General features: G+C 37.7%; 1 protein-coding gene across 5 annotated transcripts in view; it reads right to left on the minus strand.

The window, feature by feature from the left end:
* Positions 1-7643: 7643 nt before the first annotated feature.
* LOC150092889 (beta-1,4-glucuronyltransferase 1-like) overlaps positions 7644-16756 on the minus strand; it is an 84686-nt gene continuing 75573 nt past the window's right edge. For all 5 annotated transcript variants that reach the window (XM_090413696.1, XM_090413697.1, XM_090413695.1 and 2 more), the window contains one exon: positions 7644-8287. In XM_090413696.1, coding sequence (XP_090269822.1) covers positions 8093-8287 — 195 coding nt within the window. In that variant the 3' untranslated portion in view covers positions 7644-8092. The remainder of the gene's footprint in view (positions 8288-16756) is intronic.

Below are 16756 nucleotides of genomic sequence, written 5' to 3' on the forward strand. Positions count from 1 at the left end.
TCAATCTGAGATATTGCAGTTTTATAGTTTGTTACTGGTGGTGAAGAAAATTCTATAATTTGAATATTTGTCAAATTATGTTGCTCTGACCCTCTAGCAATAAGAACCAACCACCCAATGTGCCATAAATACAAAAGGCCCTATTTACTGTCTCTTTCCTAGCAATTAAACAAGCTAAATACTCTTCTCTACTCTCAAACCAACCAAACACCTCTTTTAATACATATTTCATAACCACACTGCAAGCTTAGTTTTATTATTATTACTTAACACCTCCAGGGAATCCAATGACTCATTGAGAGAGGGCACCTGCTCTACAACGCTCCATCTTCACCACTCCACAAACCGCAACTACATTCATCATCAATGGCATCTATTGCCGACCACCACCACTAGCATTTTCACAGACAATCACAAACATCCATGCCCATTGGGGGATCGAACCCACAGCCTTTTGGCTGGAGAGCGGATACGCTAACCAGGATGGCTATATATCATGATATTTTGCTGCTTAACTTCTCCCCCTCCTTTTAAGCCACTTCCATTGTAACATACTGAAATGCAAGATGGAAAACCATTCAAACAGACTTTTCTATAGTTCACAGGAAACCATATCTGTGATACTGAATGAGATTCCCTTTTAAACAGTGGAGTTGTTTTGCTGCCTTTTGTACAACTCCTGCTGTGGTAGGTTTAAAAAGTTGTTACAGCATCTCAGAAAAAAAGGTAAGGTCTGAAACATTAACTTTTCTGGAAAATAAGATGCCTTGATATCTGGTAAACACTGCTTTATTATTATGGCTTTATTTTGTATTAGAAAACTACAAATTTCTTACAAGATCCAAATGAATTTTAAAACCTTTTTCAGTGATACTGAATTACTAACCATTTTAGCTTCATTATGTTGTTGATTGTAAATGTGCTTTTAAGCAGCATAGCATAGAAAAAAAAATGCTTGGGAGTACATGGAAGGTTAGACAGCACTGTGAGGGCATTAAATAGTTGTGTAATAACAGTAACCGTTTTTCTTTTTTGAAAGGTGCTAAACATTCAGTTTACTGGCTATTTTTAATTTTTCAGTCTCCTTGGCTTATTTCCTGTCTGAATTCAAAAAATACAATTTAATAAATATAATAAAACATGCTATAGATGAGAGTTATAACATTGAATTTTTTTGGAGCAAAAATTAAAAATATAACGCAAGTAATTCAAAAACAGAAAAGTAAACGAAATCGTAGTTGTAGTAGGTACAAACAATTTAACTGGCAATAAGTTCAGTATGAGAGAGGACATGAAAGGGTTGCTGGAAGAGGTGAGAGCGAGAAAGTGAAAATCGTTAGTATTTTACCTCGCTATGATAAAAATGAATTAAAAAGGGCTATGGTGGCAAATGGTTCGATGCGTAGGCTATGTAGTAGGAATGGATGCGAGTTTTTGGATGTGTGGAGTGAGTTTGAGAGAAGATTGGATTTGTATAAGAGGGATGGCATCCACCTGAATGTGCTTGGTATCAGGAATATGGAAAAACTAATACCTGGTATGAGACCTAACAGAGAGAGTCAGGGAAACTAAATTATAAAGGGAAGAATGGTGTGAATGCGAGTGTAACAGCAACAATGGTATATAACTGTATTAATGATGGGAATGGGCTTTGCCATGGAAATGTTGACGAGGCAAGAACGATTTCGGGTTTGTGTTCGTCCAGTTTGGACCCATGTGTGCAAAGATGTATACATGTGTAAGGCATTAGAGAAGAATAGAGATCTGCAAGTTGTCCAACTGTGTCAGGCAGACTGCAAACAAGAGTATACAAAAGAACATGCAGGTAGATAATAATCTACCAATTGCTAGGAGTATCAGAAACAAAGGGGGTAGAGTTTGTTGCCTTAGTCAATATGTTGCAACCTCAGATTATAGGAATTAGTGAGACATGGCTATCAGAATCAGACCTCCTAACTTGTATCGAGCGTCATGGATACAGTATTTTTAGGAAGGATATAGTGGATAGGAGAGGAGGGGTCATGCTGCTAATGATATTGGATGACTTAAATCCAGTTAGAGACCTATGAATGTAGTAATACTACTAACAATATTTCATATGGCAGTGAGTTTGAAGCCATCTGGTGTGAGGTGGAATCTAGTAGACAAATTACATAGTGGGGTGTTGTTACAGACCTGGTGGATCGGTTGCTGGTGATGAAGAAATGAATCACCAAATAGAAAAAGGTGAGCGCAAAAAGAGTAATCATAATGGGAGACTTTAATTATCCAAATATTGATTGGGTGGTAGTAATAGTAGAATCTCATGAGAAGAATGAAAATGCATTATTGAGCTGTTGCAGGACAACTTCCTCAAGCAGCATGTGACAGAAGGAACTCGAGGTCAAAGAGTGTTAGATTTGATTATAGTGTCAGGGAGCGTTTCACATAACGATTCTGCCACCAGTTGGTGACTCACTTGGGAAGTGACTAAGTTTATGAATGGTCCATTCAGAAAGGGTTACATGCTGAACTACAAAGCAGGAAATTATGACCGACTGAGGTGCATACCGAGTTCAGTGGAATGGGATCGGTTGCTGGATGAAAAGAATATCGACAGTTCATGGGAAGTATTTAAACAATACTTAAATGATGCAATATCAGAATGTGTCCCGAGAGTTCGAAGAATAAATAGATTAGGAGTCAAATGGATGTGTAATCTTATTAAACAAGAGATTCATAAGAAAAGGACAATGTGGAAGGATTACGTCCATTATAAGCAGCAGGCTAGAATAGTCAACTGTTGTACAGAAAGCAAAGTCTGATTACGAAAAGAAACAGGCTCTGCATGCTTAAGACAACCCACAAGAATTCTATCGATATGCTGCAAGTAAAAAAGAATGAATATGAAAGAATAACTTCTAAATCCAGAAGGCATAAGGGTTACAGATGCAGAAGAGGTTGTTCATTTAATGAGTACCCATTTTGTTAAAAGCTATCAACCTGGTGAACACAACATTGAGCTCACTATTACCTCTTCACTAGATGAGAAACGCAGGTGTGTGAGGCTGAGGTATTAGAGCTGTTGCACACAAACTGAATAAGAATTCAGCAATAGGCACTGATGGAATATCAGCACGTGTGCTAAGAGTATTCAGCTGAACTGGCCCTTCCTTTGACCAGGATGTTTAATATGAGTCTCAGAACAGGGAAGATTCCACAGGAATGGAAGGAATCTATGGTAATTCCATTGCACAAGGGTGGTGCAAAGACCGATGTATCCAACTATCGACCAATTAGAGTGGTGGTAAACATTTTGGAAAAATTGATTAGGGCCTGCATTCAGAAATGGATTGACAGTGAATCTCTACTTTGCAATGAACAACATAGGTTTACTAAGGGAAGGTCATGTTTTAGCAACTTGCTCACATTCTATAACAATGTTACCATTGAACTAGACAAGGGGGATGGATACATCATTATACTTTTGGATTTTGCCAAGGCTTTTCACAGAATACACCATGGCAGACTGCTGCATAAAATTGGAGAAAATTGGTTTGGGTTATACAACATTAGCATGGATAAGAGGATGGCTGACTGACATATCTAAAAGTAGTATACGGCAGACCTGAGTCTGCAAGGTTTAAGGTGTTGCCATTAAGGTCTTTGGATGCCATCAAGTGTCATAGATAGAAAGCCAGTTAAAAAGCCTTAGTTCAAGAATTGGCAGCCCATCTGCCACAGGTAGAGACAGGTAATATCTCCTGTCCCTGCCTCTCCATCTCCCAGCCACCATCCTGCTGTTGAAGAAGGCTTTGATTCTCAGACTGACATCATCTCCAGATGATCCTCCTCTTCTGGAATATAACCATCAAATTCTTAAATCTCTCACCCAGATTCACGGTCTGGGAATGGATATCACAAATCAGTTAAATGACTACCTCCATGCTGAATTCTTTGAACACTTGATGCCTCATCATCAGCCTACATCTTATTCTACAATGACTTTGTCAAATAGGAAGCAGAGGAAGAGGTCCTATGCAAGCCCTCTATAAAAAGAATAGAGGGCAATGTGCCAAAACCATCCTTGACAATGCTTCTCCTTTACCTCTAGTAGAATTACATGATGATTTTGTTAGATTCTGGAGTACAGTCTTTTCTGCTCCACCTCCACACTTTCCTGATGATGACCATCCTATGATATTGAGGTCCATTCCTGCCCTTCAAATATACCAGCCTGTCTCCATCCAATTTTTCTGCCTCTGGAACTGATGGCTTTCCTGTGTCTAGGCTTTGGAAGGTGCCGCTGAAGATTCTTCAAGCTTATTGGACATTCTCCTTTCCAGTAAAGCAATACCACCATACCTATGTGCTTCAAGAACTATCTTCATTTTCCGAAGAAAGAAACTTTAAGCTGTGCATCAGACTTTAGACCTATTACCATCTCCTCTGTGATACTTAGACTCTATCATAAAATCTTCGTTAAACAACTTCAGCAATATACACAGCATGATTTGGTGTGCTGAGACTGGAAAAAGTTTTGCTGAATGAAGTGAAAATGGATGTGCAGAACCAGGGAAACTAGAACTACCAAGGAAGGGGGGGGGGAGTGGATATGCAGGCATCAGTGAGACAGTTGAGTGTAACAATGTATATAATGTACCCGAGCCAATACTAAAGACAAGTAATCGGAATGGGATAGTTAGAATAACGTCAAGATAGGGGTGGGACAAAGTAGGGGGTTAAATGGATGAATAACACCATTAAGCTTGAGCTGCAAAAAAAGAAACAACTGTGGAGGGAATTTAAAGAGAAAGGTGACCTGCAGGTACACGAACAGTATACAGCGCAGGCAAGAAGGGTAACGAGTGTGGTAAGAAAAGCAAAAGCGGATTATGAAAGGAAACTAGCTATGCAAGCTAAAGAGAATCCCAAAGAGTTCTTTAAATATGCTGTGAGCAAAAAAAAAAAAAAAAACTGTACACTGCAGAATGATTTTAAGGAATGCTGATGGTAAGGAGGTCACTGAATCAGTCGATATAGTGGAATTACTGAGTGAGCACTTTGCAAGAGTATAATATCCAGGTGGTGACACTGAAAGAATGAAGGAACCGTTAGTTTATACACGAATTGTGATGAATGAAGTGGAGGTGAATAGTCTATTACAGAACCTTAATGTGAATACATCTGTAGGATTGGATAGTATACCGGCACGGGTCTTACGTGAAGCAGCTAAAGAATTATCAGTGCCCTTGACCATGTTGTTTAATCTGAGTCTCATTTAGTCCCGAAGGCATGGAAAGAGGGGAAAATAGTTCCACTGCGTACAGGAAGATCTAAAACTACTGTTGCAAATTACCAACCGATCAGCATATCAGGAGCATTGTCAAGGTCTTGGAGAACGTACTCGAGGGAAAAATACAGGAATGGATTGATGAAAATGAGATACTGTATGGGGGCTTTGTGAAGGGTAGATCATGCCTCAGTAACTTGCTCAAGTTTTATAAAACAGTGATGGCTGAACTGAACCACATGGAATTTTAATCCATAAACTGCAACATATGGGAATGGATATAGGGTTGGTGAGATGGAGAGATATCAGAGTAGTTTACTCAGGAGTAGAGTCCAAAAGACGGCCTGAGATGATTCTGGACAGCCTGCAGCTGTCCAGAATCGCGAAATTAGAACTATCTTATTCCCCTATCTGCAGAGAGGCTTTCTATAGCCCATTAATACAAGAAGACTTTAGGCAGGCAAAAGGCTGGTCCCATTATCACGGTACCTTAATTGAGTCAGCACCTGCAGAACACAAGAGATCGGCATCTCTGCTGCACTCTTCTGTAGATTTTGCTCCTTTAAAAGAGTCATATCTGCTGCCTCCCCATGATTGGGTAAGGGATGGCACCAGACTCCTTCCTGGGTTCGAGTATATTGACCTTTTCAGGACGAGGATCAATGCTCGAGCCCGCACAGCTCGATGGGGTAGTGACGACTCAAACTGTAGGGCTGGCTGCCACTACAGTGAGACATTGTCTCATATAGCCCAGTATTGCTTCCACACCCATGACACCGTGGTCTCCATTCTGAACAACCACTTTAAGAACAAAGGTTGGGAGACCGTGGTGGAACCACATTATAGGATCTCTGCGGGTTTGCATAAGCCAGATTTAGTGATTAAAAGAGATGGTGATGTTTGGGTAGTTGATGCCCAGGTGGTGGGAACAGGGTGCCCACTAGCCTATAGCCATAATAATAAGGTAAACTATTATAAGAATAACCAAGATCTAGTTAGTAAGATACGGGAAGAGCATGGGGTAACTCTTAAAGTTTACCAGCGCCACCCTCTCTTTACATGGCATATAGAGCACAGATATTTATAAAGACTTAAAACAGCTTGGGCTTATGCAGAAGAATATAAAAGTTCTTTCCTTGAGGGCCCTACAGGGCACACTAGTGGCATGCCGTTGCCACCAGAGAATGGCTACAATGATAACTAGAACAGGCATAAGGTAAAACACTTGTAAAGGCTTAGGCCTATATCAAGTCTGGACGTGATGTAAGGGTAGTATTGCCCATAACTAGTACAAAGATTAATAAAAATATAAATAACAAGTGTTGTGCCTCAAGGATCAGTGCTTGGTCCACTGTTATTCAATCTGTACATTACTGATATTGGGAAGGATTTCACAAGTGACATACAGTTATTTGCTGATGATGCAAAGATAGGTAGGATAATCAGGAATACTGCTAATATGCAATCTTTGCGGAATGATTTGAATAGGCTGGAATTGTGGGCATGGGAAAATGGGTGTCAGTTCAATGTCAGTAAATGTAAAGTCATTCACTTTAGCATGATTAGATATCCAATGCCGTATTATATTGGTGGGAATAGGCTAGAAGAAACTGATAAGGCTAGGGATCTTGGAATGTTAATAGATAGGAAGTTGAAGTTTATGGGCCATGTGGCAAAGATTGCAAATACAACTCAAAAGATAATTGAAATGCTGAAATGAATGTTCACGTGTAAAGATATGGATATTATTTTGCCTCTTTACAAAGCCTTGATATGACCACACTTGGACTATTGTGCACAGGTCTAGTTTCCGTTGTGATTCTGATATATTGGAGAGAGTACAAAGGAGAGTGTTAAAAATGATACCAGGATTGTGGAATACTGATTATGAAGACAGATTGAGAATTTGTAGACAGCAAACAGGAGAAAGAGGAGTGATATGATTGAGACTTACAAACTGATTGAGACTTACCTTCATACAGGATTTCAATTTATGGAGGGTGGGGAAAGGACGAGAGGGCATCCTTGGAAGCTGAGGATGAAGGGTGCGAAGACTAGATTTTTCTCTCCGGGGGGTGGTGCGTGATTGGAATGGATTGCCGTTGAATGTTGTGAGTGCAAGCAGTGTGAATGAATTCAAGAATAAGTATGCTAGCTGGTGTGCGTAGTACGTGGCCTCCCTCGATGTCTCTGACTCCTTGAGGTCCCTCTTAATAATAATAAATCTATAAAAATATAGGTGTCACTGAATTCAACTTATCAAACTCTTATTTTTGTTTATTGTAACTTTGTAGCATTGCTTGCAAATAGTGAGAATATACATGTTGTATTGCTGTATGCATCTGTGATAATCTAATTTTGTACACTGACAGAACCTGAAAAATAAACTTTATTAAAATAAGAAGTTAAAATTATCTGTTTGAAGTTATTTGACTTACAGATTAGGACTGTAAAGTGTAATATCGAGCTATGACATGTAAAAATACTGTGCATTAAACTCCATCGGTGCAAATAAAATGCCATGTAAAAACTATTCATCCCCTACTTCTAGTTTCACAACACTTTAGAGTTTGATTATTTTGCTTCATTAAATACAAGATAAGTATGAGAGCAAATTTTCATAACTGTCAAAAAAAGGTGACAGGAAAGAACACTAACAAAACCAAGTTCATTTGCTTAGATCCAAAAATAAAATTGCTGCAAAAATGGTTTTTATTCACATCAATGAAATGTATATTTCTTTTTTTATTAGTAAAGAATTTGAGACTGATGATTAACCACTGCACTTTTGGTCTCCAAAAGACTTCAGTTGTCTGAGAGCTAGCATTCCTGATGAGCACCATGTTTTTTCCTCAAGTTCTCCAATAATTTACCAAATATTGCAGCATTCTTATGCATAAAAGGAGCTCTTCTGTGCTCTTCTTTACCACTAATAGTCTTTATTCCAGGAGCATGTACAAGAAAAGCATTGTCGAGGATGTAAAAATCATAATTCATCAGACAGAGCTCATACATCTGTAATAAAAGAAAATAAATATATATTGTATTTCAAGATCAAATTTTATATTTCAAAAGCAATGATTGAGACATTTCAAAATCTTATACAAATTACACATAATTTAGAGTAATATGTTGAAGTAGCAAGAATTATAGTGATTAATTGGTACCACAGTAAGCAAATTTCAGAATTCATTAGACACCAGTTCACTCTACCAATAAAATTAACTTAACTTTTATATAAAATAAAAAATATATATATAAACAGCATTTTAATAATGATTATGTAAAATATATGTTTGTGACCTTTCCTTTTTCAAGAAAAGGTATACAAGTAGTATATGCCGGTCATAAGACATGTTAGGTTCCAGACTACTGCCATATACAAATTTCATCATATAGTGAATCACTACTCTTTTCATGCAGGTTATATGCTGAACTACAAATCTGGAGAATATCACCTGGTGCCAAGGTATCAGTTGTTGAATGGGAAGGATACCACTAATGGATGGGAAGCTCTGAAAAGATGCTTCAATGAAGCACTATCTGAATGTATTCCTATAATTCAAAAAACAAATATGGATATGCAATCTTATTAAGCAAGAGATCCATAAGAATATCATGAGAATAAGAGCACGGAGGAGTTATGAAATTTATAAAGAACAGGCCAGGAAAAGTCTAGTTTGCACAGAAACTATAATGAGTGCTCCTTTCGAAGATCTATCAACCAGGTGTATGTAACATAGTGCACAATGCTACCACTGCTCTGGCTGAAGAAATAGAGGTGCATAAGCATGAAGTTCAAGAGCTGCTGCATAATGTGAACATCAGTTATGTAATAAGATGGGATGTCAGCAAGTGTGCTAAAGACCAAAATGGCTTCCCAAACTTCTGGATGTCAGGGCTCCCTTTGCAAAAATTAAAATATTTCACGGCCCCTTCGAAAAAAAATCGTAATAGAGATATATTGTTATAATATTTATTGTATTTATATTCAATACAAAACATACACAGCGAATATTGCAAAAATGAAATGCATATATTACATTTTTTGCTTCTTACCGTTTAGTTCTGAAGACGATGCTTGCTGTTCTGGTAAAATATGAAATACTGTCCTTTTTTTGAGTCTGATTGCTCACGAGAATTTTTTTCTTATTTTTTATCAGCCACTTATCCATCTCAGGGTTAAATTTTATAACGTAGAATAGATCAAATAATATCACCACTTACCGATACTGGCACACCACAAACTGATAACATGAAATTAGTGAATAAGGGAATTACCTGAATAAGGGAATCCCCGGACCAGGAACATTTTTCTCTTTTATGACTTTTCTCCCTTTACGGTAATTAAGCCTAACGCGAAACAGACAGCAAAGGCAGGTTATTAAAACGTGCATATGATTGGTGAGGTATTAACAAAAGATCGCGCAACCGAAATATAAAAGCATAGCTGACAATTGAGTTGAAATGCTAACTCTCTTCAACAGAATTCCATATGGGAAACTGCCATAACATTCATTATATATATATATATATATATATATATATATATATATTACTTAGTTTTTCGAATTTTCGAATTTTAACACGTTCGGTTGAATTTTATTGCTGCCTTGGGAAATCGAACTCACACACATCTAATTAATAACAATAGTTTTTAGTTAGATACTGTGTTTGCCCATGGAACATATGGTTTTGTTTCAGTCTATACAGCATAGTTTCTGTATGAGGGGACATGTGATTCATTAACTGGGATGTTTTTATCCAAGTTGTCTCTAATTGCACTATTTGTTGAGAAATATTTCTGTACGAGGGGACATGTGATTCATTAACTGGGATGTTTTTATCCCAGTTGTCTCTAATTGCACTATTTGTTGAGAAATATATTACAGACTCCTCATGCCTTATTCACTGGCATAATAAAAGTGCTTGTTTTTATTGCCTCTGCAGTATAGTGGCTGTTAGGGGAGGGTGTGTTGTTTACCACTGCAATCCAGTTACCATCTCCCCACATGAACTTGTTTAAGTTTTTTTTCATGTGTGAAGTAACTTTTATTGGTAACAGAAAACTAGCTAGGATGACAGTGATAATATAAAATGAGTTTTGATATGCATATAAAGTCAATATCAAGTCCCTGATTACGAACGCGGGGTGAAAGGGACAGGAAAATTTGGAGCTTCCCTGGAGAGCATTCGAAGTAAATACAATTAACCACTAACAAAATACAATTAACAATTAACCACTTTGAAATGAAACAGCAATATTTACTAATATTCATTAAGCGCCGAAATACGCGGGAAGCAAAGTTTGTGAACGAACACCAATGTGTGAATTTTTCCATTAAAATATGAAAAATAACAAAAAAAAAGAAATAATAAAAGTTAAATACGTTTCTTTTAAAATAAAAAAATCTACTTAGTCTTAAAACATTTTAATTTGTTTTCATTATTTCACGGGGTCCCCCCCTCAACAAAACCTACTGCCCACAGATTGGGAAGCGCTGTGCTAAAATAAAGGGCTACAAATTTATTTGCTCTCTTATAAGAGGTCGCTAGTGAGTTTTCACTGATACGGTTGTGAACTTTCTTCTCTGTAGAACGTGGTAATTAAATATGATGGTTTTGAAGTGTAGCTGCTAGATTAACTAGCAGAGACGCGTTTAAAGTCATTAAATTGCGGATTATACTATATCTAAGAACATCAGCAAAGGTAAGTGGACGGTAATTGCAACGAGGGCGATTCGTTAGGCCTAACAGCCGATAGAATCGCCATTGTTAGCATATCTATTCCAGATACATTTACTTGCGTTTATACGCAAACTGTCAATAATGAATGTGTCAGATTTGGACGCCCTCACAGATTCGCTGGATGAAGAGCCAGCGCTCATACTTGTAAATAAACTTCAAAGGAAATTTAAGCTCAAATGGCCATCAAACTTGATAGATCCTGATACAATTATAGACTCTCTAGATAAAGGATTGGCTTTCAGCTTCATAAAGAAACTCCTTAAGAAGTTCGAGCGTGAATGGCCCGGCTTCCTGAATCTTTACTCTTCACCTGAGACTGACGATGATCAAAATGAAGACACTCCTCAAATGGAGGAAAATTTAAATCCAGTCACCTCTGACTCTACTCATTCAGATCAAGGAGAGAGGCACGTGCGTAAAAAACGCAAAACTCTCGCCTCGGTGTCAGCAAACGAAAATGGCATGGATGAAGATGCCCCCAACATAGATTCCTCTGCCTCCACCAATGAAAAGGTGCCTCCAGTCATTCTTAGGGAAAAACAGAGATGGACAGCCCTAAGAACCACCATGGCCAACCTGCAAATAAATTACTCCACTGCCAAGAATACAGAGGAGGGCATCAAAATTCAGCCCACTACAGTGTCTGACTATAGAAATCTAACCAAGGAGTTGGACACAAGAGGTATACAATACCATACCTTCACACTTACCTCGGAGAAAAATCTTAAAGTGGTACTCCGAGGAGTATCTGAAGACATTGAAATAGCTGCTGACCTCAACATGAAAGATCTGCCTCCCATCAAACTCAGTAGAATGTACAGATCTAACAAGACCCCTATGCCTCTAGTATTGGTAGAAATACACAACATCTATAAAGATATTTACAATTTGAAGACAATCTGCAGGCTTAAGATCTCACCAGAGCCACTTAGGAAGAGGGCCTTTCTGGGCAATGCCATAGATGCCAAAAATTTGGTCATGCCAGAAGTTGTGCAAAGCCCAATACAGATGTCTGAAATGTGGTGATACCCACCCCACATATACCTGCTCCAAGCCAAAAACCACCCTGCAAATTACAGAGGGTGCATATGCCACCCAAAAAACAGACAAACCTGAGTTGATCAGTCAGTCTACCTCACTGTCAGAAACGAAAGCCCCAGAAGCTCAAGTTCATCAGGCTCCTATTAGCTTGAACAAGATGACAGGTGTTCACCCACCATCAACTGAGCCCCCTAAGAAAATAAATCTTCAACACCAAACAAGAACATATGCTGATGTGGCCCGCCCCAAAAAAGCAATCCATGACCAGAATATGACAAATCCACATTCAAATATAACAGCCATCATCACCTCTTCTCTTGTAAATATGTTACAGGATTTCAGTAACGCAAATCCATCACTGAGCACTACAAAAAGTTTCTTGCAGCAAATACAGCTCATTTTATCTGCACTCTCCAATGCATAGGAAAAAATTTATCCCAGATTCTCTAATGATTATCTCATGGAATGCCAACGGCCTTAAAAATAAAATACTAGAAGTGCAGGAATTCAATGACAGATATAATCTGGATATATTATTAATTAATGAGGCTCATCTAAGACCTGCTGACAGTCCTAAATGCAAAGGATATCAACTCTACAGGAATGACAGACTGGATTACAGAGGTGGTGGCACAGCCATCCTCATCAAAAATCATATCAATCATCATGCTGTAGCCATTCCTACAACCACCAATCTCGAACTTACAGGTATCAATGTCATCACAAACTCTATCGGAAACATAAAAATATATTCTGCTTATAACCCACCATCAAAAACATTGCTGACCACAGATCTGGATGCTATCCTCGGCATTAAACTGCCGGTTATTATTAGGAATGGCCGCATCCTCTATAACTACACAAGCTCAAATTGTGCAATTGTGGCTGGTCCCTCAGTGCCAACTCACCAGTCCTACTGGCTCATCTGACGTTTTGGATATAGCTGTCCTTCAGAATGTTAACCTACAGTACTCCTTGGAATTATCTTCAGACCACAATCCTATTCTGCTCCAACTGGGTTATCAGAGGGATTTTCCCCATTCGCCTCACACCTTCATTCCTTGGGAAAAACTATCCAAAATGCTTTGATCCCATCCATCATATTAATTCCAAGGAAGAAATTGATTCTGCAGTCAATAAACTTACTGATCAAATCAACACAGCCATAGCATCTATCACCTCAAATTCAGCTGCCTTCAAGCCTAAACGATTACCAGATAACATAATGAACTTAATCAGGGAAAAAAATAAAGCAAGGAAAAGATACCACAACACCAGAGCACCCCAAGACAAAAAATATCTCAACAACATGAACAGTGCAGTGAGAGATGCACTTAAAGCCCATAGAAGCAAACTATGGGAAGACAATTTAGCCTCCATATCACCTGGTGATCAATCCGTTTGGAAGTTCCTGAGAAACATCAAAAACAAAAACAAAAATCTCTTCCTCCTCTCAAATCTGACCTGAACATTGTTTATACAGATGCTGAAAAAGCCGAAGCTATAGCAAAAAATTTAGAAAAACAGTGTAGCCCTTCGTACAAAAATCTAAATTTCAATCATATTTACAAAGTCCACCGCCACGTCAGACACGTGTTAAAACGGCCTGATACCTGTACCAGCCAACTCACACCTACTTCCCCAGCTGAAATTTACGACATCATAAAGAATTTAAAGAATAAAAAAGCTCCAGGGCCTGATGGCATCTCCAACAAAGTTATTAAACTGCTACCCCGAAAGGCCATCGTATATCTCACAACAATAATAAATGCTATGTTCAGGTTTAAGTACTTCCCCTCTGCATGGAAGTTGGCAGACGTAGTTCCTATATACATGCCGGGCAAGGATCCTCAGCAACCTCAAAGTTATCGTCCCATAAGTCTGATTTCTAATTTGGGCAAAATAGCAGAAAAAGCTATCCTTTCCAGAATTCAACTTTCAGTAAAAAAAATTAAACATCCTTCCTTCAGAACAGTTTGGTTTTCGCCAATTTCACAGTACCACCCAACAAATTCATAGACTAATAGAATTCATTATCACAAGTTATAATTGGCATCAATACACCGGAGCAGTTTTTCTTGATTTAGAGAAGGCGTTTGACAAGTTATGGCACTTTGGACTACTACACAAGTTGATTTTAGCTGGCATTCCATTAGATCTAGTTCAAATTATAAAGTCATTTCTTAGTGACAGACGAATGCAAGTCAAACTAATTGATATATTATCTACCCAACGACGCATCTTGGCAGGAGTTCCTCAAGGGTCCCTTCTGGCACCGATACTTTTCACGATTTACATGGCGGACATTCCGCACAATCCAATGTCATCCATCATTGCCCTATACGCAGACGACACAGCTATACTAGCCAGATCTATTAAACCGCACCTTGTCACCAAGAAACTGCAAGAAAACCTTCAGTGATTAGAGCACTGGTTCTCGGAATGGAGACTGCAAGTAAACCCTCAGAAGAGTATTGCCATGCTCTTCACTAAAAACTCAATATTCCCCAAAGATGATATCTTCCTATTTAATACCAAGATTCCCTGGAAAGCAGAAGCCAAATATCTGGGTGTACTGCTGGACAGAAAACTAACTTTCAGTTCACATATAAAAGCCTCATGTTCAAAAGCATCAAGAGTCATTGCACAGCTTTACCCTCTTATCAATAGGAATAGCAAGCTGGATACCAAAATAAAACTGCTCCTTTATCAACTGTTGATTCGACCCATTATTATTTACGCGTCCCCAGCCTGGAGTCACACCTCAAGTACAAATATCCTCAAACTACAGAAAGTGCAAAACAAATGTCTCCGCATGATATTAAACGCACCATGGTACGTCAGAAATGTCCAACTTCACCGGGATACAAATATCCCCTACATCTACTCTTTCCTGCAGTCTTCAGCAGTGAAGTTCTTCTCAGTGTCCTCTTCACATCCAAATGAATTAGTGCAACAAGCAGCCAATTATGATGAAACAGACCTCTCAAAATATAGGAGACCGAAGGCCATCCTACTTCCAAATGAAGATCTCTGAATCGCAAGCACTCAGGCAGAGCTCTTATGATGAAACAGACCTCTCAAAATATAGGAGACCAAAGGCCATCCTACTTCCAAATGAAGATCTCTGAATCGCACACACTCAGGCAGAGCTCTTAGCTCAAACTTTTCCTCACACAGTAATCCTTATCAGATAGCAGGGAATAAAAAAGCATTTTGCTTCGCCCTTATAGTCAGCAACGTCTTACATCTTGCGCTCTCTTATAACTGGGCATGATTTACTTAACAAAATAAACCTTGTGAATAAAATGCTTCAAGACAAAAATATGAACATTACACTTGCTTTAGAATCGAAAACTTAAAAATATTCTTAAAAGAGTATCGATCAGATACAAATTTTAAAGTTCTAAAACCGGCAAAAGAACTGAATGAAGTGGTGGATGCAGAACAAGAATTTAAAACTGGTTCGACGACGAAAGAAGACATGACAAATTGACTACGAGCTTCATGACGAAACGCCACAATCGCCAGAAGATAAATTTAGAGTGAATGTTTTTTATACACTTCTAGACGTTGCAACGTGTTCTTTAATAGAACGTTTTTGAACAACTAAAAACATATTATGATAATTTCAATTTCTTGTATAGATTACTACAAATTAATAACGAAGATTTACGAAAAAATTGTTACGATTTAGAGATTCTCTTGAAGGACGGCGACAATAAAGACGTAAATGCAATAGAACTATATGACGAGTTATGTGCTTTCCGGGATATTTTTCGGAAGGATAATAATTTACATATTCAAAACCCTTTCGATATTCTTAATTTTATTGTGTCCAATAATTTATCTTTCCCTAACTTTTCAATTGCTTTAAGAATACTATTAACCTTAGCTGTTAGTGTAGCGAGCGGTGAACGTTCCTTTTCCAAATCGAAATTGATTAAAACCTACTTAAGAACAAGTATGTCACAAAAAAGGCTTGTTAGTTTGGCGCTAATAGCTATTGAAAATGATATATGTGTGCGCAATTAGACGCTAAGACCATTATTTCTAATTTTGTGAATATGAAATCAAAAACCCTAAAATTTTAATACAAAAAATTTCAAGTATATTTATGTAATTTAATTTATTTTCTGTTATTCTGTAAAGATGTTATTTTTTGAATACTTATATTAAATTTTCTAATTATTTCTCCATTCTTTTCTTATTTTCTCATCTATCTTGAAGTTTTTTTATTTTCCTAAAAGATAGTTCCACTTATAAAAATTATTAAAAAATGTTTACAACTTACTAAGAATTTAGTAACTTGTAAAATGCAAGAATTTTTTAAACTTTAGTTCAAATAAATTTTAACTTTAATTAAAATTCATTTTAATTTTGTTAGCGATTCGGGTCGGTGAGAAGGCTATAATCCCTGTATCATTATATTCAACGATTAAAGTGAAGTGGCTTTATCAAAATTTGCTTTAACTTTTGAGAATTTTTTGAATATTCGGGTTTTTAACGATTATCCTGCCTAGTCAACACCCCCGGTTCGTTATATTTAGCGAACCAACGTGTGGCTGTTCTATCAAAATTTATTTAAGAAATTTCAAATAATTTAAATTTTTATTATCGTAAAAGAACCACACACGCCCGGATCGTTACAAGGGCGCTTAGATTGAAATTTCATGCGGGCGGCAAAGAACCTAG

Source organism: Typopeltis vanoorti, chromosome 24 (genome assembly GCF_054136105.1).
Source record: "Typopeltis vanoorti isolate ZY-2024b chromosome 24, IOZ_Tvanoo_1.0, whole genome shotgun sequence".
Classification (NCBI taxonomy): domain Eukaryota; kingdom Metazoa; phylum Arthropoda; class Arachnida; order Uropygi; family Thelyphonidae; genus Typopeltis; species Typopeltis vanoorti.